The 27860-nt window shown below is 38.7% G+C and overlaps 1 protein-coding gene across 2 annotated transcripts; it reads right to left on the reverse strand.

The window, feature by feature from the left end:
* Positions 1-95: 95 nt before the first annotated feature.
* On the reverse strand, positions 96-27290 carry LOC120473973 (uncharacterized). 2 transcript variants are annotated; one of them, XM_089123853.1, is made up of 5 exons: positions 27216-27290; positions 26725-26823; positions 6854-6970; positions 5815-6648; positions 96-1716 (listed from the first exon to the last, which is right to left on the reverse strand). In XM_089123853.1, exons 2-5 carry the CDS (start codon positions 26762-26764, stop codon positions 893-895), a joined length of 1815 nt encoding a protein of 604 aa, XP_088979979.1. In that variant the 5' UTR covers positions 26765-26823; positions 27216-27290; the 3' UTR covers positions 96-892. The 2 variants fall into 2 exon arrangements, with proteins under 2 accessions (XP_088979979.1, XP_088979978.1); XM_089123852.1 differs by lacking the exons at positions 5815-6648; positions 6854-6970 and adding an exon at positions 2072-2188 and having other exon boundaries at positions 96-1866.
* Positions 27291-27860: the final 570 nt, after the last annotated feature.

Raw genomic sequence — 27860 nt, forward strand, 5'->3', positions numbered from 1 at the left:
CCTCCTGCTGTTCAAAAGATCGTATAACACCCGCACAGACCGTTCATTTTTCGAGACAGCGCACCCTTATCCAAATGCAATTGAAAACAATAGGATGCAATTACGGTCTCTTTTTATTTAGTTATCCAAATAATTTGCGTTCACTGCTTAATACATGTGCCAAAAAAAAAAAACCCTCATTGTGTCACTGATGGAAGGGATTCAACTACAGATTGAACTATCTTCTGAAAAATGGTATGTGATATTTGCTACAATGTTCAGTTCAACCGATAATGGACTAATTAACATTACCATGCTAACATAATAACAAATACATTTTGAATGTAAAAAATGCAAAACAAATAAGAATAGACAAAACAATAAACAATTCTGTAGGCCTACTTTATTTAACAATCACTTAACATCATCTTGCTGTAAGGAAAAAATGAAAGAAAGAATTGTGTTTGTGACTTTACTTTTCGTCTTCAATTGCATAAAAAAAAACTCATTCATAAGTCACTTTGGATAATCATAAAATGTTGCTGGGTTCGGCAGGGGCGACTCCTTGGAATACAACAGTATAGGCCTACGATTGCACTGTCACAAACGTCTTATTATGATCTTTCAAAAAAAAAAAAAACAAAACAAAAGATGTTTGCAAATATTACTGCTCTGTTGAAGTGTCCCTTTATATGTTTTTGAACTTTGAGGCTTTGAAATATGTGGGGGCACAGAATGGACAGTGAAAATAACTGCACAATTTATGACATATCTACAAAAAAATTCCAAGGTTAAAGGCGTTAGCTGTACAAATATTGACATAATTTTAATTCATCAAGCCATATATTTAAGGCAATTCCGTCTTTTGCTTAATCTGAATATCAAATCAATCATGGATCTGCATGAACATTGCTCACTTAGACACATTCAGACAATGCTTTTTCTTATGTTTTTGTAGATTAGACCATTGGCTGAAACTTTTCCCACATGAAGAGCACTGGTGCGGTTTCTCTCCAGTATGAACTCTCTCATGATTTTTCAGGTTTCCTAACTGAGTGAAACTCTTTCCACAGTGTGAACACTTGTACGGTTTCTCTCCAGTATGAACTCTCTGGTGTCTTTTTAAGTTGCTGGAATAAGTAAAGCTCTTTCCACAGTCAAAGCACACATAAGGTTTCACACCAGTATCATGAATACGCTCATGCTCTTTTAAAGATCCAAGTTGTGAAAAACTCTTTCCACAAACAGAGCAAAAGTGAGGCTTCACATCAGAATGAGTTTTAAGGTGTTTTTTTAAGCCTGATTCAAAAACAAATGTTTTATCACACTGATCACAGCTGAATGACCTCAATCCAGAGTGAGAGCGCAGATGAGTGTTGAGATGACTTTTCTGAGTGAAACTCTTTCCACACTGAGTGCATGTGAAAGGTTTTTCTCCAGTGTGAATCCTCATATGATCATTTAGGTGTGCTTTAAGTCTGTAACTCTTTCCACACTGAGTGCATGTATAAGGCTTTTCTCCAGTGTGAATCATCATGTGTGTGTTCAGCTGTGATTTAGTTATGCAACTCTTTCCACACTGAGTGCATTTATAAGGCTTTTCTTCACTGTGAATCCTCATGTGATCATTTAGATGTCCTTTCAGTCTGTAACTCTTTCCACACTGAATGCATGTGAATGGCTTTTCTCCAGTGTGAATAGTCATGTGTGTGTTCAGCTTTGATTTAGATATGAAACCTTTTCCACACTCAGAACAAGTTAAAGATCCTTCGACTACAGATTTTCCAGCTTGTTTTTCAGTCTTTGAAACGACTGCATTTCCATCTTCATTTGTGAAATGAGTTTTTTGAGACTGACGCTGTTTGTCTTCATTCACTTCGATCAGATCTAAAAATAAACAAATGGAATTCACATCATTCAATGAAAGGATACTTGAGAAACAAAAATAAACATTGTTCAAAATCTCAATTTAGCACAAATCAAGTTTACTACTGAGTCTACTAGTAGCTAGATTTAGATGTTATTTTTATATGCCAGGTTTCATCTTAATGTTCATCATCAGTCATTAAAGAGAATGAAGGAAAACACCAACCTATTTGTTGCTCTGTATCTTCAACTTTTATTCTGCAGGGTTCTTCCTTAATCTCCATCTTCACAGTAGTATGTCTGTAGTTTCTCCTGGAGTAATTCCTCCTGCTTGCTGCTTCTCCTATGGGAAGATGGGAATATTCCCCAGCATTTAAACTCTCATGAACGGCTGTGGGAGCTTCACTGACTGAAGGAGTGAATTGTGGTCGTTGTTGCTCATTTAGCAGATGATCATCACACTTACAATCACTCGAGATTATTCAGCTTTAAGTGAATTAAGGGTTTATTGCTGTAATCAGACACCAATTAAATGTGGGAATGTGTGCAAAATAGAGACAAAGTAATTGTTTGCCATTCAGATTAGATAAAACTAAAACTATTCATTTCACCAAAGACTGTAGCATAATTACAGAAGCACATTTAGAAAGTTTAGGTCATAGTAATGTAAAGTTTAAAAGTAAAGTTTTTTTGCTAAGAATCAACTTAAAAAAATACAGTCTAGCTTTAAACAATTACAACACTGATATAAGAATGCGCTGTTTATCTTTCAATCAGTTGAGAGCCTCATGTTAAAAACGAGACACAGAGAGAGAAGAGGAAAAAACGCAAGGTAAAAGGCTAAATGTATTTTAAATTAGGTGCAGTATTTTTAGTATGTGCATTATTGTCATAGATCGCTCTTCAACACCTCTCCCTAGTTATCAAAGATTACAGTCTCCCGAATGCTGAACTACATTTCCCATCTATCCTCCTCTCAGTCTGAGTCCCATGATCCCTGATTACCTGCACAGGTGCAGCCACTTATCTCCTGTATAAAAGCTGCTTGGTCGCATGGCTCCCTGCGAAGTCTTGTCCCAGATAGCAAACTGACATTGAATCAAAGTAAAAACATGACATCAAAACAACGTTGATCTGACATTGTTTTGCTCATCGAATTAACGTTGAACCAACGTCAGACGCGTCATTCTTTCAAAACTAACGGAAAATCAACTTGAAATCAACGTTGTTTCAACGTTATGAAAGCAAACCAATTTTCGATTTTCATTTAGCTTTGAAGGATGCCGCGTCTGACGTTGGTTCAACGTTAATTCGATGAGCAAAATCAACGTTGTTTCAATGTCATGAGAGACGTCGTTTCCCCGTTGATTCAATGTCAGTTTGCTGTCTGGGGTATCAGCCTCAGCATACACTTCTGAGCATTCTACATCCTATTGTCTTTCCTGATCCTTGTCTACACCGCTGGTCTATGAGTTATAGGGGATTATCACGCTTTCGGGTTTCATGGGTGGGATTTGTCAACTTTGTGCATGTCCACTTCCAACGCAGTTCAACAATGCCTGAGACGAAGGCTATTTATGTCACTGCTCTGTTCCACTTTGTAAATCTAACCAACAACGCCAACCCTACCTAAGTTTTCATGGTTTCCCGACTGAATTGAGTATAAGGAAGAAATGGATTAAAACTTTAAAATAAAACAAGGTAGCACGTTTGTTTGCATGTTTGTTTGAATGCGTTCACAGTGACGTTCATCAGGAAGTAATACAGTACGTTCAGTTCACGTTCGCCCAAAATATGAACGCGTTCATGAATGTCTTCATTGAGCACGTCAGGCACAACACTGCTGAACAATCGCGAGACTGGTGGCGTGATTACTAATGAGTGACACCTGCGCGACGCACCGGTCTCGTATCTTCTCAAGGAGTAACGGAAGCATAAAAGGTGGAGCGATGACAACCTTTGGGTTGCAACCCAACCTGCCACCCATCGCAGTACAGTGGATTCCCCGGAAGCAGTGAGGAGACAATACAAACTGAATTGCATAGCCAATCCTGATGGTTCTCACAAGATAGTGGTACAGATTGGGAAGCTTCAAAAACCAAACCTGCTGGTAGTGGGGCGGAATGACCGGCCCAGATGTGGGAGGCAGAGCTTCCGGATGAGCGGGCACAGTTATATACCACGTCCTGACAGAAGAGGCCATGGAAGGACTAGCGTTTCACAAGGGCCTGCTCTGACAGGGGTGACAGAGGGGGACGAGAGTGGCAAGGCGGAGGGGCACTGAGGGCTCAGAGATAGGAATGTCAGGACCTTGGAATAAGAGTTTCTCCCCTGGTCCTCCCATCTCGAAGCTGCCCGTAATGGGAGCGCCGCATCGCCTGGCGTTTGGCAGGCTGTGGGACTGGTAGACCTGAAGGATGGCCATAGCATGCAGTGAGGAGGCAGTCTGCCCCTCAGCTCTATAGGTCTCTGCCAACATAGTAGACAACCTACAGGCTTTGGAGATGTGCTTAGGGTTGCCACGCCAGGTGGAGGCGCTGTGGGGATAGAGTTGTGTGCAGAACACTCCACGGGGGGAACTCTAGTGTACCCTTCGGCCGAGCCCCCTGCGAGGGCAGAGAAGGCAGAAGAGGCCGCTGAGAATTTGTGAAAAATCAAAGGAGACTTCCATGATCTCAGGAACTCGTCATGCACTTCCAGGAAGAAATGAATTGAGATGAATCAAAAACTAATAACCAATCACAGACTGGAGAGCTGCAGTCTGAAAGAGAAACAGGCTTGCAGGAGTGAAGATGTTGCCAAGATGCACCTGTCAAGTTTTGAATTTGAAAATAAGGGAATTTATTTTCCAGCGCCCACCGCGAGCAGTCCCACCACCCCAACCAAGCTCCAGTATCCCTTACATTTTAAGACAGTGTTATAGCCTAAATGAAAACACACACACACACACATACAGTATATATATATATATATATATGGAGGCGCTGTGGGGATAGAGTTGTGTGCAGAACACTCCACGGGGGGAACTCTAGTGTACCCTTCGGAGCCCCCTGCGATATATATATATATATATATATATATATATATATATATATATATATATATATATGGTATAGATGAGGGTAGCCTATGAAGGGCATTTATTTAAAGGCTTATTTGCATATTTTCTTTTCATTTAACATTGTTTGTCTTTACATTTACATTTTATTTTCATTCTTCTCATTTCATATTGCTTTCTTTTACAGTTTTTCTTTTCATTTCTCATAATTTTCTTTACTCTTTTAGTGAGTTATTGTACAAGTTTGTTGCAGACTTTAAAGGGTTAGTTCACCCAAAAATGAAAATTAAGTCATTAATTACTCACCCCCATGCTGTTCCAACCCCGTAAGACCGTAGTTCATCTTCGGAACACAAATAAAGATATTTTGATTGAATCTGAGAGCTAGATCAGTCCTACATAGACTGCCTAAGGGACTGGCTCTTGACGGCCCATAAAGTCATTAAAGAAAAGGTTTAAATAACCCGAAACCCCCTTAGCCTTGTAGCAGCCTAATAGATTAGTAATAATAGTAGTGGTGGTAGCTATGTCTAGGAGATGTAAATGTGACATAAAGGAGATCTCATCTTCAATTTTGCTTTGCTATGGGAGTAATCGTTATTTATCTACTACAAGTTACATGGTCAGATAAAATGTATTTGTACAATGTAACTATGTAGGATGATAGAAATATCCTTCAACGTTATTTGTAACATTTGTATGAACAATGTATTACAGAAGATCACTTTTGACTATTTATTTAGTTTAATAAATACTCATCATTTTAATTCATCAAGTCATATATTTCAGGTAATTCCATCTTTTGCTTAATCTGAATATCAAATCAATCATGGATCTGAACTTTGCTCACTTAAACACATTCAGACAATGCTTTTTCTTATGTCGTTGTAGATTAGACCATTGGCTGAAACTTTTCCCACATGAAGAGCACTGGTGCGGTTTCTCTCCAGTATGAACTCTCTCATGATCTTTCAGGTTTCCTAATCGAGAGAAACTCTTTTCACAGTGTGAACACTTGTGCGGTTTCTCCCCAGTATGAACTCTCTGGTGTTGTTTTAAGTTGCCGGATAGAATAAAGCTCTTTCCACAGTCAGAGCACACATAAGGTCTCACACCAGTATGAATACTCTCATGCTCTCTTAAATGTTGCACTTGTGAAAAACTCTTTCCACAAACAGAGCAAAAGTGAGGCTTCACATCAGTATGAGTTTTAAGGTGTCTTCTTAAGCTTGATTTCACAACAAATTTATTATCACACTGATCACAGCTTAGTGATCTCACTCCATAGTGAATGCGCAGATGAGAGTTGAGACTACTTTTGCAACTGAAACTCTTTCCACACTGAGAGCATGTGAACGGTTTTTCTCCACTGTGAATCCTCATGTGATCATTCAGGTGTCCTTTAAGTCTGTAACTCTTTCCACACTGAGTGCATCTATGAGGCTTTTCTCCAGTGTGAATTCTCATGTGATCATTTAGGTGTCCATTATGTCTGTAACTCTTTCCACACTGAGTGCATGTATACGGCTTTTCTCCAGTATGAATAATCATGTGTGTTTTCAGCTTTGATTTAGATATGAAACTCTTTCCACACTCAGAACAAGTTAAAGATCTTTCGACTCCAGATTTTCCAGCTTGTTTGAAACTTTTTTCAGTCTTTGAAATGATTGCATTTCCATCTTCATTTGTGAAATAATGAGGTTTTTGAAACTGATGCAGTTTGTCTTCATTCACTTCCATCAGATCTAAAAATAAACAAATGGAATTCCCATTATTCAATGAAAGGATACTTGAGAAACAAAAATAAACATTGTTCAAAATCTCAATTTAGCACAAATCAAGTTTACTACTGAGTCTACAAGTATCTAGATTTATTTGTTATTTTTATATGCCAGGTTTCATCTTAATGTTCCTCATCAGTCATTAAAGAGAATGAAGGAAAACACCAACCTATTTGTTCCTCTGTCTCTTCATCTTTTATTCTGCAGGGTTCTTCCTTAATCTCCATCTTTACAATAGTAGGTCCGTAGTTTATCCTGGAGTAATTCCTCCTGCTTGCTTCTTCTCCTATGGGAAGATGGGAATATTCCCCAGCATTTAAACTCTCATGAACGGCTGTGGGAGCTTCACTGACTGAATGAGTGAATTGTGGTCGTTGTTGCTCATTTAGCAGATGATCATCACACTTACAATCACTTGAGATTATTCAGCTTTAAGTGAATTAAGGGTTTATTGCTGTAATCAGACACCAATTAAATGTGGGAATGTGTGCAAAATAGAGACAAAGTAATTGTTTGCCATTCAGATGAGATAAAACTAAAACTATTCATTTCACCAAAGACTGTAGCATAATTACAGAAGCACATTTAGAAAATGTTGTAAATTTTAATGTAGGCACACATAACCTAAATTAAACTGGTGGAAAGTGTTTTTTTTGTTGTTGCTAAAAATCAACTTTAAAAAACATACAGTGTAGCTTTAAACAATTACAACACTGATATAAGAATGCGCTATTTATCTTTCAATCAGTTAAGAGCCTCACATGTTAAAAACGAAACACACAGAGAGAAGAGGAGAAAACGCAAGGTAAAAGGCTAAATGTGTTTAAAATTAGGTGCAGTATTTTTAGTATGCACATTTTGTCTGAGACGCTGCCAAGTTCCATATTTTATTATAAAAATGTTTTATTATAAGTGAGAATAAGATAGAAAGTCTCATATCACGGAGAGGAGTGTTATAAAATGTCCAGTATAAATAAATATATATTTATTAAGAAAAAGTTATAGAACTTACTTTATAGAAAAGTAAGGGATGCCCTCCACAATGGGTCGGTACACATTTAACCCAAGGGCCAGCTCTTCTGCTGGGGTATAATGTGGGGGTGCAGGACCACCTGTTTTTTTGTTGTTGTTTTTTTGCCTGTTGAGGCGGCAATCCCCGAACCCGGTGGTGGACCGGAAGTAAGGGATGCTGTCAAGCTGAAGAAGTAGTCCTATCAGGCCTGGCTGGCTTGTGAGACTCCTGAGGCAGCTGACGGGTACCGGCAGGCCAAGCAGACTGCAGCCCGGGTGGTTGTGGAGGCAAAAAAAAAAAAAAATTGCACCGGGAATAGTTCGGTGAGGCCATGGAGAACGACTACCGGTTGGCCTCAAAGAGATTACGGCAAACCGTCCAGCGCCTCAGGAGAGGGAAGCAGTGCCCTACCAACACTGTTTACAGTGGAGGTGGGCACCTGTTGATCTTAACTGGGGATGTCATCAGACGGTGGAAGGAATAATTCTAGGACCTCACCAACATGTCTTCCATTGAGGAAGCAGAGGCTGAGGGCTCGGAGGTGGACTCGTCCCGGCAAGGCACCGGGGCTGGATGAGATCCACCCTGAGTACTTCAAGTCTCTGGATGTTGTGGGGCTGTCTTGGCTGACACGCCTCTGCCTCACGCCTCAACATAGCGTTACAGTGAGAGACAGTACCTTAGCGGCTGGCAGACCGGTGTGGTGGTCCCTCTTTTTAAGCCTTCCCGGGAAAGTATGCCAGTGTACTGAAGAGGAGAATTCAGATGATAGTAGAACCTGATTCAGGCGGAACAGTGCGGTTTTTGTCCTGGTTGTGGAACACTCTACCAGCTATATACCCTCTCCAGGGTGCTGGAGGATTCATGGGAGTTTGCCCAATCTACCAATCTACCTGTGCTTTGTGGATTTAGAGAAGGCATTCAGCTGGCATCCTGTGGAGGCTGCTCTGGGAGTTTGGGGTCCAGGGCCTCTAGAGGTCGCTCACAGCTGCTTGTGCTCATCACTTCTCTCAGCAACCAACATGTCTCAGTTCAGTAAACTTTACTGAAATAAAATGTACTCCTGGATATTGTTTTATTTTGATTCGGAGGGACTGTCAGGCATGTCTGAAAGTGAGTAACTTTAGTAACTTGTGGATCAGCACTGACGCAAGACGTGAACTGTTTCGAACGATTCAGTCCGATTTAGTGTACTGGTTCGACCGGTTCACTAAAAAGAACCGGTTCAAAAGAACGATTCGTTCACAAACCGGCCATCACTAATTTTAATAAGTGAATGAATTCACTTAAACGTTTAATACAACGTTTATATAAAAATATTAACTAAACTTTGAAAAAGGATGTTTGAAATAATGATACGATGTTAGGTACTATATAATTCCAAGAATATTTTACCTGATACCTGTTCAGAGAGACTGAGGGAGATATTTTCTTTTACAGAAATCACTTTTTAAGAACTACAACAAACAGCTGGTAGGGACTTCCAATCAAAGATTTGATTCCAATCTTTCATTTTGAAGCCTGTTTAAAGCATGTTTCTAGCATCTGAAAAACTGCATTATAAAATATCAAAATTATGACTTATGCCTTTAATGAAAAATTCGCAAAAGTTAGTTAATTCGTTCATGACCTCAAGGCCAGAATATTGTAGTGCTCTAATGGGTGGTTGCATTGCAAGCATAATAGACAAACTACAGTTGGTCCAGCAGCTCGAGTTCTTACCAGAACGAGGAAATATGACCATATTAGCCTGGTTCTGTCAACAGTGCATCGGCTCCCTATTAAAATATTGCTGATTACCAACAAAGCACTTAATGTTTTAGTTCCCCAGTATTTGAGCGAGCTCTTAAAGGGTTAGTTCACCAAAAAATGAAAATTCTGTCAGTATTTACTCACCCTCATGTTGTTCCAACCCCGTAAGACCTTCGTTCATCTTCGGAACACAAATTAAGATATTTTTGATGAAATCTGAGAGCTGGATCACACCTGCATACTAGTCCATAAACTTCTTGAGGAATTGAAACTTGCCGGCCTCGAAAAGTTATAAAAGACATTGTTAAAATAGTCCAAGTGACTTAAGTGGCTCAATCTTAACTTTATCAAGCAACAAGAATACTTTTTGTGCGCAAAAACAACGACTTTATTCAACTATTCACTTCCTTCTCTATGGGGCTCTAGTCAGTTAACATAGTGTGATAGCGTAGAGCTACGTCACACGTAGGCTCACAATTGGCCGACGCTGGTCATGTGTGTGATGCGTGTGACGTACAATAACAGAAGCTTACGCTGTTAAACTAGTAACATGACTCGAGGCAGAGAGAGAAGTAAATGAATAGTTGAAATAAAGTCGTTATTTTTTGAGCACAAAAAGTGTTCTCGTCGTTTGATAAACTTAAGATTGAGCCACTGTAGTCACTTGGACTATCAGCCGGATCCGTTTGTTTGTTGGCCAGAGGAGAACTAAGCGACTGAGTCTAGTTTCTCCCAAGGTTTTTTCTCCATTCTGTCACTGATTGAGTTTGGGTTCTTTGACACTGTCGTTTTTAGCTTGCTTATTTGGGGACATTGCATTTAATATTAAAAACAATATTATTGATCTATCTGCATTGACACCATGATATGAGAACTGAACTGAGATGGACGATGATGTCACAGTATTTTCACTTTGAAATTAGTTTTTGATATGTTTTAGCTTACCTCAAGGGCATCCATGATGTAAGTGTCTTTGTTTCCACAATAGTTTCAATTTTGATATTTTTAGGTCAAACCATTCGTGTCTATCCGTCATATAATGCAGGTCTATGGTCACCACCTCAAAGAGCATGCACAGAGAAGTCCAAATTAAACATGATTTAATGACTAGTAAATGTAAGTACACATTGATGCCCTAAGACATATTTCTGTGTCAAATTAATTATAAGGACAGTATTTGTTAATTATTTATGTGAATGTGAACTTTGCTCACTTAGACAAGACGACTTCGGGCAATGCTTTCTCTCATTATACCGTTGATTAGATGATTCAGTGAATCTCTTTCCACAGTATGAACACTTGTACTGTTTCTCTCCAGTATGAATTCTCTGGTGTGTTTTAAGTGGGTGGATGTAATAAAGCTCTTCCCACAGTCAAAGCACACAATAACAACATGATGTCATGACATTTGCGTAAACATACACACCACTTTCGAGTCAAGTGGCGTGTTCTCTACGCATTTTGAGCTATCCGCTTGTATCCGCGTGTATGTCTATGCCATTAACGTCCGAGTGATTCCGTGTGTCTGTACACGCCGTCAAATGTCCGCGCGAAACGAAGCAAAATGTAGATCTACATCTGGGGAGCAATCTTTTTTATTTCCTAGGATGGTAGGAGAAGACTCATAAATGCTATTAACCCCAGTGACGGGTAGGTTTAGGGACGGGGTTGAGGTAAGTCATATATTTATATATACAGTAATAACGTTAAGTCAACGGCGTTCATAAACACGCTGAAAAGCGATTATGCGTGTTGATAGCACGCCAAAAATGGAAATACGAATTGGCGTGTCATACACACGCTACTTCATGAGATCAGTCTGCACATAAGGTCTCACACCAGTATGAATACTCTCATGACCTTTAAAAGTCTGTAGTCGTGAAAAACTCTTTCCACAAAAAGAACAATTATAAGGCGTCACACTAGGGCTGTGCCATATCATACCGTCCACGATAATACCGGTATAAAATTTTACATGATAAAAAATTGTCATATCGCGATATTGATGATATGATGACGTATGGCGTATTTACGTTACTTAGCGCGTGCACAACAACACAGCAGCATGTCAGCCTCCGGATCAGATCAAGATTTAGTTCCTAAAAAGGGCGCTACTTCAATAGTATGGAAGTTGTTTGAGTACAAGAGGTCAGATCTCCAACAACACAATTTTTGTTTTTTATTTTTTGTCAAATATGCATTAAAACTCGTTTCACCACTTCCCTACTAGCGTACATTTTGCATTCGCCTAATCTTCCTTCAGAGTTTCCGCAGTTCGGGTACAACAGTCAACACGATTAAACTCTTTCTAAGATGATTCAATGTTACTATTATTATATTTGTAAATAAAAGGTCTATGGTTTCGCATAACACAACTTTATCTTGCTGGACTTTATTGCTGTAACGTTAACTAAATCATCATGTTACTTTCTACCGGCCGGGTGTCTGTTAGAGCAAAACACTAGAGTCAGAGCACTATTGTTCATCACGCGCACAGTAACTGAAATGTAAAACTGTTAAAAGAAAGGACTCAATAAACGATTGCATAGCTAGATGCTGTATATTATACACGACGCTACGCATCAATATTTATTTCCTTTGCGCTTTGAACTGTTCAGTGCGGAGTATTCGACGCGCTGCGCGTGCGCGCTGTGACTCCGTGTTGCTTCAAGCGCATCATTCAGCGCTCGGGATGCGCATAAGCGCTGTGCGATATATTGGAGCCTTTCATATCGTAATACTTTTGCGCAATGAAAGATTATTAATAGCCTTTGTTCTGTCCTATCGATCATATGTTGCTGCCTCATTAAACAGCTGTGCTATACATTTTAAACATGCCTCAATTTTATAGTATAGGCTATATAATAATTAATCCTTTTGATTTGTTACCTTGTTTTTTTTCATGAATGTACAATACAAAGAGCAATGTGTAAAGTTTTACCAGATTTAGTGTTACAATTGTCTCTTATTTATTCCCCACTAAATGTTTTTTTCCCTAAATGTTCCGATTTTATACAATTATTGTATAAATTAGGTATTGTATACCTCATTTGATGCTAATCCAAAAACCATGCAAGGCAACTGTTACATTTTGAAGGTTTGTTTGGATTGCCGCTGTTTGTTTAAATTTTTTGTACTTCAAAGTTTAGGTAAATTTTATTAGGTGACAATATTGTGCAGGCTTCTGAAGTTATTGTTAATATTGTTAATGTATTACTGTAGTTATTGTTAAAATAAAATGATAAGGAGTTATGTTATACTTTTTTCTTTTTGCACTAATGCTGCTGCCAGCCAGCTGCAATCACCAATAAAACGTTGTTTCATATTTATTTTTTCTATATCGTGATAAATATCATTATCGCAAATATTTTTGAAATATCGTGATATAATTTTTAGGCTATATCGCCCACCCCTACGTCACACGCGAATGAACTTTAAGGAGCAATTTAAAGTCTGATTCCACAACAAATGTTTTATCACACGGATCACAGCTGAATGATCTCACTCCAGAGTGACGGCACAGATGAGTGTTGAGATTATTTTTGCGACTGAAACTCTACACACACTGAGAGCATGTGAACGGTTTTTCTCCAGTGTGAATCATCATGTGATCATTTAGGTTTTCTATACACATGAAACCCTTTCCACACTCAAGGCAGGTGAAAGATCCTTCTCCAGTTTTTCGAGCTCATTTATGTGTGAAAAACTTTTCGGTGTGTTGAATGACTAGGTTTCCATCTTCCTTTTTGAAATGCTGAGGTTTTTGAAACTGATGTTGTTTGTCTTTATTAACTTCCATTGGCTCTAAAATCAACATATCAAAATTTCAAAATCAAATAAAGAAGAAGAAATAAGAACAGCAGCAAAATATACTAGGCGCGTCATAAGCAAAACATTTAGACCTTTTTTTCAGTTTTCATCTTAAAGGGTCATTCCACTTCTGGAAAGATGAATGTGTATTTAAAATGGGTAATTTATGTAAACTCTGATTTAAACTCTGATTTAAACTCTGATTGAAGATTTAAACTCTGATGAACGGCTGTGGGAGCTTTACTGACTGAATGAGTGAATTGTGGTCGTTGTTGCTCATTTAGCAGATGATTATCACACTTACAATCATCAAAATGTCATTTAGAAACAATTCCACGAACTGACTTTGTCTGAGAAAGCAGGACAAAATATATAAAACAAAGAATATTGTCTTTTAAGTTTAAATATTTTTTTTTATAAAAATAACAAAATACACATTTAAATCCACAAGCATAAATAATGCAAACCAATGTTAGAAATAAGCTCAGAATGTTTCAATAGATCGTCATTCCATTCCATCGTCAATAGATCGTCATATTCTTTATTGTATTTTCCTGTCAAACTACCAGAGTTCATTTAGATTATACAGCTTTTAAGAACAAGCAGAATAATTGCTGGTTTCTTCGGTAGTAGGCGGGACTAATGCACAAATAGGTTGGTGTTTTTAATATATATATATGAACCCAGCAGTTCATCAATCCTGAGATTGCCAACTACACTCTCCCCTGTGAAGGCCTCATTGACATGACTGATCCTCAACAATCTCTGTACCAGCATGATGAATCCGATCTTCAACCAGATGGAACTGGTAAAATATTCTGAATGTTGCGATCAAATCTGACATCTGACCTGTAATGCTGCCTGAATCATAATCATACCCTTCATTGGCCAGAGGAGAATTGAGCAACTAAGCCTGGTTTCTCCCAAGTTTTTTTTTCTCCATTTTGTCACTGACTGCGTTTACATGCAGCCAATAACCCATTCAAAACCGGGATATTAGCAATAACCCGGTCGCGAACGGCCATGTAAACACCGGCAAAAACAAGAAAAATGCTCATATCCTGGATTTTAAAAACCGGGATATTATGCCTGGGGTACCCCTTTTCTAACCCGAATTTTTGGTCATGTAAACGCGTATTGGCATATCCCCATAGTGATTTGTGTTCTGCGCATGTTCTATTCGCAAGGAATCTTGGTCTTTTGAGTAGAGAAACTTCTTGGCAGCGCATACAAAAATCCGTGTGCAGTATACCAGAAGTAAACATGGTGAGACCAGGCGCGACACAGCACAGCATACTTTTGGAGCGAGCTCAGTAACGTTACCAGCATCTAAGCGCAAACAAAGGCGATCGCTATCTGCCCCGAACTATTCATTATCCGCATCCTGCTGCTGTTGTTGTCTTTGGATACAGGAAGAAGAATCGGAAATGACACATTTTGCGTCTTAAGGTTGTCCGTACGTCTAGACGCTAACCGTGCGTCGCTGTTTACATCGGGATGTTGCAATTCCATGTATACAGGAGAAACTCTCTCTGCTCACGCATGTAAACAGGTTATTCCTAATGTTTCAGAAACCAGAATAGTGACCTTAACCCGACCATAACCCGAAAATTGGCTTCATGTAAACGTAGTCACTGGTGGAGTTTTGGATCCTTGCCAGTTTCGCCCTTTGTCTTGCTTATTTGGGAACACGTAATCAACGATATTATTGATCTACCTGTCCTGCATTGACACCATTATTTGAGAACTGATCTCAGCTGGTCGATGAAATCACTGTTTTCTCCAGAGCGGCTTTATAGATAAATTAACTAAATTAATAACTTTTTACAACCAAAATGAATCGTCACTGAACTTACTTAAGCTGTACTATGACACAATTTTCTTCTTGATCTGCTGTTATCACAGTAAATCTGCTTTGAAACAATCTGTATTGTAAAAAGGGCTAAATAAATAAAGGTGACTTGACTTGAAAGATTAAGTTAATTGTTCCCAGAAAGTTTTACCACAGAAATGATTTATGTTCAAACATTCTTGTAACAAGCTCTAACTAGTGAGAAAAGAAATACGCCACCCTTGTCCTTCGAGAAATAAATTGGGGAGTGAGAGTTGTCTTCTAAAGCGAACGGGTCATCCTCTGCCTTCCCAAAAACACTACAAATTGTGTGAAGCATCTGGGGACCATCTGTTCAGTTCATGCTGTCCGAGCAGAGTAAGATGTGGTGCCCTCTCAGATCTGGCAGGAAGGGTCTGACAGCCAAGAAAAAGGCCAGCATTTCCAGGCAGTTGAGGTGTAGCAGCTTCTCCGCACTTGACCAGAAGTCGGCCTGACCTCGCACAGAGTGTCCCAACCCGCGTTGGAAACGTCTGTCTAGACCACCTTTCTTTCTGGAGACCATTCCCAGGTAAATGCCAGAACTGACATGGTTCCCTCCAAGGGGCCAAGGCCAGGGTACAGGCTTGGTCCATCTTGATACGGAAGCGTCCGTGATGCCAAGTGTGGGCTGTAACCCCGGGTGTTAGCCATTACTGTAGGGCAGAGGCCAGGCATCCTCGGAAAGTTTCCGAGGAGGGATGAAACCCCGACTTTGAAAGATGCCACAAGAGGTTAAATCGTTAAGGCTCGCTCTGGTGTGAGCGTGTCCCTCATTTGGTCTGAATTGGGGACTGCTCCCAGGAACCAGATTCGTTGGTTTGAAGAAAGCGAGCTCTTGGCAATGTTGATCCTGAATCTCGGGAAGTCCAAATGGCTGAGGGGTAAAGGATCTGTGAAAGTACAGTACATTACGAGCCAGTCCTCGAGGTAGTTCAGGACATGGTCTACATTCTGTCTCAGAGGGGACGGAGCCGCATCCATAGAGACAGATAAAGATCTCGAAACGGTCCAAATGGAAGGACAGTAGGGTGGGTAAACCACCTGCTTAAACGAAAATCAAGAACAGTCTTGATTGGGGGGGAAATTTGGATATGAAAGTAGACATCTTTCACTTCTCACATCTTTTCGCAAGATCAACTGCGAAAAACCAATCCCCTGGACACACCCGTGAGATGATTTGTTTCAATGATCGCATCTTGAATGGCCATTTCAAGGGCGCGATTCAGATGTCTGAGATCGAGGATAAGCTTGAGGCCACCAACCTTCTTTGGAACGAGTTAGCAGTGGCTGTAAACTCTGACCGCGACATTGCTTATTGTAAAACTTCTTTTGAATTTGTTCATTAAAAAAAATAATACTCATGACTTAAGCTACTCAAATACTTTTGTTCCTTTATTATTGAAACACATTTTTCAAACATTTTAAGTATAGATATAATGAATGCCATTTATAATAGTGCATCACCTCTTAGCAGCCAAACTAACTAAATTCATTTGTACAGAATATCGGAGATATTATGGAGATAATTAGTTTCACTACATTTACTCCCAAATATTAACATATAAGCATTTCCATCTACATTTTTAGCTCTATGACCTCGCCCCAAATTCCATCTGTTGATTTATCACAATATCAAACTATTAACATGCCTCTGAACATTTTGTTTATTTAGGAAACTTCAGGCAACCTTTTTTCTTATGATACTGTAGACTAGACAATTGGGTGAAACTCTTACTACATGAAGAGCACTGGTGCGGCTTCTCTCCAGTATGAATTCTCTCATGTTCTTTCAAGTAATCTGACCGAAAATTATCCTGCCTTAAAATTATCAGATGAAGGTATCTGAGTAGACAAGAAGTGTAACTAACATTGCATTCACTCTAATTATTTGTAAGTGTGAACTTATGAAATTGGTATCGGATCATTCTTAGATCAGTAAAAGTGGGGTCTTGGAGGCTAGTATTAGAGATCACTGTATAGGTTATTTAATTAGAAAATTGAGGAGTGTCTATTAGGCATTATTAGCAAAAATAAGATCAGTCAACAAATACAGTTCAGAAGTTTTTAAAGAACTTAGGAAGGTTAACTGGACTGAGGTGATGCAATGTGAAGATGTGGAGTTGGCTTGCACAGGTTTAAAGGGGTCATGAACTGGCTTTTTAAACTTTATTATATTGTTTTCTGAGATGAACTTAAGACGTTCGCTTGGTTTTGCATTCAAAACATAAAAAATGTATAACTAATAATCGATTTACTACCCTAGCTTTGAGACTAGCTCAGAAACGCACGGATTTTACGGGCGTTTCGCACTGAAGACTTGGAAGTAAATGCCCACTGCTGTGAGTGGATAACAGTTTTGCATATTATAATGAGTTTTTCAACTTACCTTGTCGGTGTACGTGGGGAAAACTGTTTTAAAAACGTCCAATTTTGTAAAATGGCAACCGGAATGATTCGCCCACACGTTCGACCCAGAGTCCGTGTGTTGCACAATTACTGTCAGATCCAGACGGCACACCACCATTCTTTATTCCTAATCGGTCTGCAAATTTAGTCTTGTTTACAAAACAATCCTCAGTGAAATGAAGCGAACAGACGGTTTTACCCTAATCAGCTGGAGTGGAACGTCATTAAAACAAAGTTTATCCATGCAGTCCTATTGGAATCCAGAGGAAGCATATGCAGCGACTGTCTTCAACAACCAGGCGCTGCACAATATTCTGTATTGCTCGGTAGCTCAATCCGGGTTGTCATCACGAGGTAGCCCTACGTTAGCTATGTTATTTAGCTATGCGTGTAATGCACAAATCAGTGGGCGGAGCTAAACCGGCTGTGTTGAAGTAGAAGGTAATCTTCTTCTGCAGGGGTGGTGTTTTAACCTCTTTGACATCATAGTTTCCCACTTTTAAAAAATGAGTCGTTTGCTAGGGCTGGTGTCAAAAGCATATATTGGACTAACATGGACGTTTTCAGTTCTGAAACTTACAGGATATTCTTATAATATGATGACCTCTTAGATGTCAAAAGCTCAAGGAAAATTTGATTTCTCAGTTAATCACCCATATAAGATATTTTTTTTAAAAATATTGAACAAGTTAGAAAAAGAGATAAGTCCCTAAAAAGAGATAAGAATCAAGCAAAGGCTAGAACCTTGACAGCAAGTATTTAATAGGTCATTAAAGGGACAATGTGTACTTTATGTATTTTATTATTTAAAATTAAAATTTTTATTCAGAAATATGTCCTCAATGGTGTACAAATACTTCTGCCAATTATCTGACTTGTATACCGTGTATACTTGTATTACCGTGTTTTCGTCTCAGTCGGGATCCGTTTGAAGCTGAATGAAACATCTGAGAAGCTGATCACGTACGTGTCAGTGTCAAATAATGTACCAATAATAAATGGCGACTGTAGAAAGCAAAAGCTGAATCCCAGACATTTTGAGTGATCTTGAAATGTGGGATGGATTGTGCAAATCAGCAATGTAACGTTAGCATAGCCTAGCATAGCAAAGTAGCGATTTTTAAAAACTTTAAAAATGTTTCAATAAACAACATAGTTACAAATATACATGTACATAACCGTGTAGAGCACAAAACAAGACGGTCATATTTTTTTATTAATCATTTAAGCGAAAAAACTTTCAACTCTGGATGGTATGCCTGCCATTGTTGCCAGTTGTGCAGTGCATTTCTTACCCCTTGGTTTCAAGTAAGCTTGCGAAAATTCTTGGTCTTGGGGTAAATACCCCTTCCCCTTACCCCTACCCTTAGATCAAAATGAGAATTGGGATAGCCCTTCCCCTCACGTGAATGCGCAAAACTAAGGGGAAGGGGTAAGACAGAGAATTGGGATTCAGCCTTAAGGCCCGTACACACCGGGACGAATATCAGCGCGCGTTGTTCGTTAGCGTTTTTCAACGCGTTTTTTGTGTTCACACCCAAGCGTTTTTCGCTGACGATGAGCCGAGTGAACATGCAAATTCATTCCCTGACATTAGATGGCGCTTAATGTAAAACAGAAACAATAATAGAATACTATGGTTTATTATGACAGATTATAAATAATAACTAAAAGAAATGCCTCCAAATGTAACAAAAAATAGCTTTCACAAACGTACAAAAACGAACTAACAAAATGTATATATATCTTTAGTTTTCATCCTCTTTATCCTGTTTTTCTTCCTCATCCACCTTGTTTGCCCATCTATATTTTGCTGTAGAACTGATCTTTACCAGCAGTTTTTTTGAAAACCAGGACATTTTCATCACTTAAAAACAGCCAGGACAGGTCATGAAAACAGGACATGTGTAACGCAAAGTTGAGATGTTGCCCAGAGATAAAAACATAGCACTAGTTGTCGGATGAACAGATGCACGAGAGACGAGAGTTGTCGTATTTCCCCGCGTTTAATAAAACCACTCAAACTTTACACTCGTCCTCATACATGGGGATCGAGAGAGAAAAAACAAACAAACATCTGGTCACAATAGAAAAATAAAATAAAAGAAAGAATACAAAGAGAGTAAGCAGAGCGGTTATCTCCTCTCCTCACTTGTCAAAATCTAACTGACACTACGCACACTATGCGCAGTTCTAATCTCAACTCAGATTTCTATAAAGCACAAAGTGACCGTTTTACACATGTCCCAGGAAAACAGGACTGTTGGTCACCCTATACTATACTTTTATTACAGAAATACTAATATAAATATTATCATAGCTCTTTATGCTCCGAGACCAGCAGCTCAACATTCGTCGTGCCCATAGGTATCTTGGCTTGTAGGCTATCTTCTTCGCCGTATGTTTGCTCGGCAAGACCGTTTTGTGTTTGAGCGCCCACAAGTTAAGTTTTACTGTAACTTCAGAAGTACCAGACACGTGAGCAAAACCACCAATCCCGTTGGTCGGATAGTTTTTTAGTCGGATAGGCGCATCAAACCTAAAAAACGAACCCGAGGCGTTTTTAAAAATGACGCTTTTACGCATGGCGTTTTTCGCGTCGGAGTGAACACTCACATTGGCGCCCATTGTTTAGTCACGAGGCGTTAAACGTCGTCCCGGTGTGAACAGGCCTTTAATGTTAGGATAGCTTTTTCCAGGTGGATAGAGCGAATGCAGGAGAAAGATTTCAAAAGAGACGCTGAAGTCCTGCTTTCTTCTCGACAGGTAAATCAATGTTACAGTCTTAATTACAAGCTTTTAGTCATTGTTTGGTTGTGTACTGTATTTTATAGACAGATTAACATTTATAGTTAAAAGTTGATGATATCTAACAGTCATTTTTACTTCAGAAAATATAATGAATATAGAAGGCATAACTACTTATTACAATATTTTTTCACAGTCAGTAACTCATACTGTAACATTTGTTTGTTTGTTGTGTCAAGTTGCTGATTGTTTGAAATAACAAAAATGTTCACCTGAAGGAACACTCGACGAAGTGCTATTAGAAGACATCCTGTCATAGCTTTTTGATACATAACAGCTACCGTAGATGGAACAATTGGCACAATTCGTTTGAATGCAAAATAAATTTTCACAGCTAGATGGCAGCAATGAGCTCTATGCACGGCGGTATTTCCGGTGAAGGTGTAAGGATGCTCGATAACTTCCGCCGATCGTAGAGTCCAATGCAATACCAAGAATTTATATTGAATTTTATACTCCATGGTTATAGTAAAGAAACGTTAGTCACAAAGACAGATAAAACAGACACCCCTCTTTGTGTTTATGCTTCTTTTCAAAATTATATTAAATAAACATAACTGTATATAAAATTACATCTAAACGTATGAAAGTTTCGTTTCAAAGACGGGAGGACAGTAAATTTTGAAGCCATAATCCCGTTTTCCTCGGTTTTCCACTGCTTTAATCTCCCCAACCGGAAACTGATGAGCATCCTTGCGTCAAACGCAGAACTTATGCGTGCATATAGCACATTCCTACACAATGTCCGTTTAAAACTAATAGTCCCCTCATAACATAAAAAAATGCTGTTAATGTACTCACCCTCAGGCCATCCAAGACTTTTTTCTTCAGTAGAACAGTAAAGAAGGTCTTTTTTTTTTAGCTGAAACTGTGGTCCATGGTGATTCATATAATTCAAATCAAAAAGAATCACAAAAAAAAAACATACAGGAAAAACAAAATGAATACCTGTGGGTCCGGACAATTCATTGAGGTTTAAGGTTCATTGAAGCGAAACGATAGTTCTATGCAAAAAACTGAACATTATTTGCAACATTATTACCTGTGATTACCCGTGAACAGCATCAGCAAACGGCCCTGAGTGTGTTCATGGCAATATTGTATGTTACTAATGTTCAGTTTCATGCACAGACTGATCGTTTCAGTTAATAGGACCTCAATGTATTGTCAGGAGCCACGGGTATATACATCACAGAGGACTACGGTTTCAGTTAAAAAACGTTTTTTTTTTTGTTTTGTTTTTTATTGACAAGAAGTAACATACAAAACTCTCGCAGGGGATAGAATGTACAAAAGTATTAACCAAGCAGAAAACAACAATAGAGAAAAAATAAATAAAATAACAAAGAAGGAGCTACTACAAAACACACAAGTCAAAGGCAAAATAGAAAATCACATTTGGAGCGGCACACACAAGGGAGATTAATCAAAACAGTAGTTTCCTGGATATATCACTATACATTTTCCTTGCAATTTTAGTAGATTTTACATTTTTCAGTGAGGTAACAAACAATTTAAAATCGTTTATAAACCAAACAAAGGAAGGCCCCTAAAGTCAAAGAGACTCACTTAAAAATAATTTATAAGATATACCCTGTCGCTGACTTTCTTAAAAAAAGATTTAAATTTGAAGTAGATCCTTGTGCTTTTTGTGAGTTGGCTGATGAGACTCTGGAACACATGTTTTTTTTTTTTGCCCCGTGTCTAACAGTTTCTGGTCTGACCTACATAATTGGCTGTCACTCAAGATTGATAATATCCCTACTCTCATCTTGCCACACATCCTCTTTTATATGGATAATATAGATTCATCAGGATCAGATTTAGTGAATATGATCATTCTTATGGGTAAATATCATATTCATTGCAGTAAGTGGAGATGTTTCAGCTAAAAAACTGCTATACTGAAGAAAAAATTATTCTATTTTGAACAGTAACATAGACATCAGTGTTTCTGAATAATGATTTTTGTATACTTCTGTGATGTATATACTTCCAGTCATTAATACAAACTTTTATAGTTTTGTAAATGTTTATATTTTCTTGTCCTTCTTCATGAAATCTGATTCTCTATTCCAGATTACTCAGAATTTTAAAAATAAGAAAAACAATTACAATTGGTTTTTCACAGACTGAAAACATTCACACAAAAAGAGAGTGTGTCCTGAGGGAAAATCAATATGAATGCATGGTTTCCGAACTCAAAACTACTTAAGGGACAGTCGAGTTCGTGGCCATTACAACTGACAGTTGGACAGCATTAACTACAGAGTCATATGTCACTATAACGTGTCATTTTATTGCTGATATTAAGGTGAACAGTTATGTTCTGCAAACCCGAGCAATGGAAGAGCGACACTCCGCTGCCAACCTGCCGGATTATTTGAAAACGCCTGTGGAACAATGGGACCTGGACGGTAAAGTGGTCGAGTGCGTGCATGACAATGCTAGCAATATAGTAGCAGCAAACAGAGACGTGGACTGGGAATCTCTACCTTGCTTTGCACACACACTTCAGTTGGCCATTAATGATGGATTTAAAGCTGCAAGCATGAATAGACTCATTGGTACATGTAGTAAAATTGTTGGACATTTCCATCAAAGCACAATTGCCTCAAATGCACTAAAACAGAAACAAAGACAGCTGGAATTTCCTTCGCACAAGCTTGTGCAATACTGCAAAACGCGCTGGAATTCGGCTGCTGATATGCTTGCATGTTTGCACGAACAACGCTGGGCGATCACCGTTGTCCTGTCTGACAGGACCACAACCAAGCTGGCGGATACCAAGACTCTGGAATTAATCGATGATCATTGGCAAACAATTGAGGAAATATTACCTGTTCTCTAGTCCCTGAAAAAGTGAAGCATTGGGTGGCGAAAACTACGTATCTGTCTCCATGGTGTATCCACTTGTGCAAAGCCTTCTATCCAGGTTCGTCTATAATTCAATGTCGCATATTTACTCAGTTCTAGTTAATTTCTATTTTAAATTATTCTATCTGGTTCTTTCCATTTACATATATGCATTTATAAAAACGAATAAAACGTTAATTAATTTAGGAAATTCAGTTTCTGTTTTATCATTTATTTAAATGACTTACAAATTAAATGTAAATAGGCAATACAGAATAAGACTACAATTCAGTTTTCATATTCAGTTATTTAATCTGTATCTACAGACACCTTCAGATGAGCGGTGGAGAATCACAGAAAGTGAATGAGTTCAAAAACACAGTTGCAGCATCTCTCAAGCAACGAATAAACATCGCTAACTTGCAGAACGCAGGGAAAACGCCTCTTCTCGCATCCGCTCTAGATCCTCGGCACAAACACCTCAGGTTCCTCGACGAAAACATGAGAGAAGCCGCAAGAGAAAAACTTTTTGAACAATATTAGAGCATTTCTCTTGATGTGAGTGGTGCAGCCGTTGCCGCCGCCCCCGCCAATGATTGAGAGGATAAGCCAGTGCCCAGTTATCGGAGAAGGCTGAGCCTGTTCTTCGGCGAAGATTACAGAGAGTCAAGCCGAGACGAGTGGGAACAGTTCTTGATGGAACTGTGTATTCCACCAGATGAAGATCCCATGAATTGGTGGAGAGACAACAAAAAGCGCTTCAAGAAACTTAGCCATTTAGCACACCGTTTTTTATGTGTCCCTGCAACGTCTGTTCCGGCGGAGCGCGTTTTCTCTGCAGCCGGCCTTATTGTTAACAGACCAAGATGCCGACTTTCACCCGAGATGTTGATATGCTTGTTTTTCTGAACAAGAATATGTAAAACAATGCAATAACATCCAGACTTGCAACATGACATCATGACTTTTGTGTAAACATATACGCCACTTTCGAGTCAGGTGGCGTGTTATCTCTACGCATTTTGAGCTATCCGCGTGTATGCGTATATGTCTACGCCATTAACGTCCGCGTCATTTCGCGTGTCTGTACACGCAGTCAAATCTCCAGTCATAAATGCCATTAACCCCAGTGACGGTTAGGTTTAGGGACGGGGTTGAGGTAAGTCACATATTTATATAACATTAAGTCAACGGCGTTCATAAACACGCTGAAAGGCGATTATGCGTCTCGACAGCACGCCAAAAATGGAAATACGAATTGGCGCGTCATACACACCCTACTTCATGAGATCAGTCTGAGACTTGAGTGTAGGCTAAACGTTCTGTACAATAACTGAGGCAGCCAGCTTTATTGGCGTTTTTTTGTGCGCTCTGCGTTATAGTGCTGAAAAGGGTTTTTTTTTCTCTTATGCATTTCTTATTCTTATGCGTCTTTTTTGTGCACACGTTTTCAACAATTATACAAAGGATGAAATGTATAAGCTTGTTAATATAGTCATTTAGGCTTGTTCAGAGATGTTCATACGTGACAAAACAAACGTTTGTTTGAAGTAACGTCTTTCTCAATAAACTTATTAAAATAAACGAATATTTATTTTAATAATATTTACTCGAATATTTGAATGCAATATTTTTAAAAAATGCCCATTCCTAATTTTAGTTGGATGTTTCATTTGTTTTCTTATGCTTGTAGACTATCTATTTGTTCATTCATATGTCTAGTATGAATGTGTAGTTTGTTCGAATGTGATTGGTTCACTTTCAATTTAGGGCATTACCTGTAAGCTATTCTAAAGCTCTTCTCATACACTTGGTTCTATTTTACAGATTATATTAAAGTGATTGTTCACCCAAAAATGGTTCAAGTTGTTCCAAACCTGCATGAGTTAGTTTCTTCTGCTGGACACAAAAGAAGATGTGTTGAAGAATGTTGGTAACCAGACAGTTGACGGCACCCATTGACTTCCAGTATCTTTGGAAGTCAATGGGTGCCGTCAACTCTCTGGTTACCAACATTCTTTGTTCTACACTATCCTGCAATTTCTGCTGGTTTCAGAACACACAACAAGTTGGATATTACCTGCTATTCATTTTCAATGAAAAGTATGCCTAATTGTTTGACAGTTGGTGACATATATCCTCGGAAAAACTAATGCCAGCGCATTGCCATTGCGTCTTACCTGATGACTTGAAAGCAAAGCACAGGCATTTCACTCACGTTGGATAGGTTACGCATCAAAATCACATTTGAATATTCAATTCGGATTGTTTGACAACCAAATTAAAATATTAAAGTGGTGGTTGATTGTGATTTCAATTTTTTCATTTTAAATAGTGTGTAATGTTGCTGTTGGTGCATGAACAGTATCTCCAAAGTTGCAGCGCTGAAAGTTCAATATAAGCAGATATATCGTCTTTTAAAAATCAGGAAGTTGAATGCCTACAAAAACGACTCGATTGGGACTACAGCTGGGTTTTAGACGTCACTAACCCATACATTTGCATCAACCCTCCCTCCGGAATATACAAAAAAGGGCATGTGCATATTTCTGCGTCTTGTCAAAAGTGTGTTATGTCCAGCTGTCAGGTCTTCTGTGTCCGGGCTTCCCACGGACGTTGTAGTTCGTCAACAATGGGTACAATTTATGTTTGATTATGTTCCTGAAAATGCCCCGGGATTGATACCAGCATCGATGCCGGGTTGGGGACCCGGAACACACGCTGTGTGAACAAAAGCCAGGACTAATGCTCTAAGTGTCATAGTGATGACGCTCGTGCCATCGCGCGACTCCGTTGCTCTTAGAAGAAAGTTTGTGTTCGTCATCAACAAAGAAGGACGAACAAATGTCTGCAAACTGGAACGAAGCAGAGACCAGGAGCTCCTCACTATCCGCGCTGAAGCTGAGATCGTTCACCAGCTTTGTGGAACGGTATGCGCGTGCACGTCTCATCCTGACATCATGCGTCTTTCCGGCAGTGTGAATTAACCAAAATCAAACAATCCTGGGACAAATTCCAAAGTCACATTATCTGTGCATTTTCCGGAATCTCTGTGTGAAAGGGGCTAATGTGTACTTATATTTATGAGTCATTAAATCATGTTTAATTTGGAATCTCTGTGCATGCTCTTTGAGGTGGACCCCATAAATCTCCATAATATGACAGACAGACCAGAACAGTTTGACCTAAACGTATCAAAATTGAAAATACTGTGGAAACAAAGACACCTACATCTTGGATGCCCTTGAGGTAAGCTAAAACATATCAAAAATTAATTTCAAAGTGAACTATCCCTTTAAAAGTATAAATTCTGTCACTCATCATTAACTCAGCACACACAATAATAGAATTCTTGCATTCTGTCAGGAATATATATCTGCATCACATCTTGCTTTTTAAAACCACAAAATGAAAATTATCTTTTTGCTTTGATGCATGTAAACCTGTTCTGAGAAAATAGCATAGGCTAATAGGGCCACTTTAAGATAATGAAGGAAAACACCAACCTATTTGTTCCTCTTACCTTCATCTTTTATTCTGCAGGGTTCTTCCTTAATCTCCATCTTTACAATAGTATGTTCGTAGTTTCTCCTGGTGTAATTCCTCCTGCTTGCTTCTTCTCCTGTGGGAAGATGGGAATATTCCCCAGCATTTAAACTCTCGTGAACGGCTGTGGGAGTTTCACAGACTGAAGGAGTGAATTGTGGTCGTTGTTTCTCATTTAGAAGCAGATGATCATCACACTTACAATCACTCGAGATTATTCATGGTTTAAGTGTTTTACTCAAACTGTTTAAAAACACTCAACTTCTCAAACTTTTTATGTTTATGTAACGGAGTTTAAATGCATGTAATTGACGTACGAGATGCATTTAAACTATGTTTAACGTGTTTCATTTGTTCATTACATAAAATAAAAACACGTGAAAAAAAAACAGTTAACGAGTTTAACGTTACGTAATGAACAACATCAGTCATCAGATTTCTCCTAAATGATAAAGTAAATGTACTCACATTCGGAGCAGATTTAGAGCAGAATGATCAACTATGTGTTTCACTTCTCATGTTTATGTACCCTTCCCTCCCCACGTTCACTTCTCTTCTTCTCCTAGACTCGGATGTGTGTCATTGCTTCGGTTGCTAGAGCGCCTCTACTGGCGGAAACCAATTTATATAAAACTATAGTTTAAATGTGCTATCTGTTATTTTGGCTGATATCATAAAATTCTTTTTATCTTGCCACATGTGTTTGATTTTGGATAATAGAAAGATACAAATTTTAAATATTATTTTAGAAATAACATTTATTGGTTACAGTTTATTTATCATAATAGAGGATGTTTGTAAAGGCCTGGCCTATGTCTATGATAGCCCCAGGCCGCTATTTAAACTTGCAAATTGTTTTTGATGCTGATGATTTTAAAACAAGCTTATAGGGCTGTTACCAGAACTAAACTGACCTGAGCCTGAAGTTTACATGCTTCGCTATTATTGATATGCCTTGAGTTAAGAAAAAAAATATAAAATTAATTTATTTTACTTGATCTGTTCAACCTCTACTATTAATGAACGGCATGACCTCACTAATGCTTACTAAAGCTATTTTCAGCATGTGTAAAGGTTATATGCAATTTTTTTTCTGCACAGTTGTAGTTTGTT

This window comes from Pimephales promelas, chromosome 19 (assembly GCF_988280905.1).
Source record: "Pimephales promelas chromosome 19, fPimPro1.hap1.1, whole genome shotgun sequence".
Taxonomy (NCBI): domain Eukaryota; kingdom Metazoa; phylum Chordata; class Actinopteri; order Cypriniformes; family Leuciscidae; genus Pimephales; species Pimephales promelas.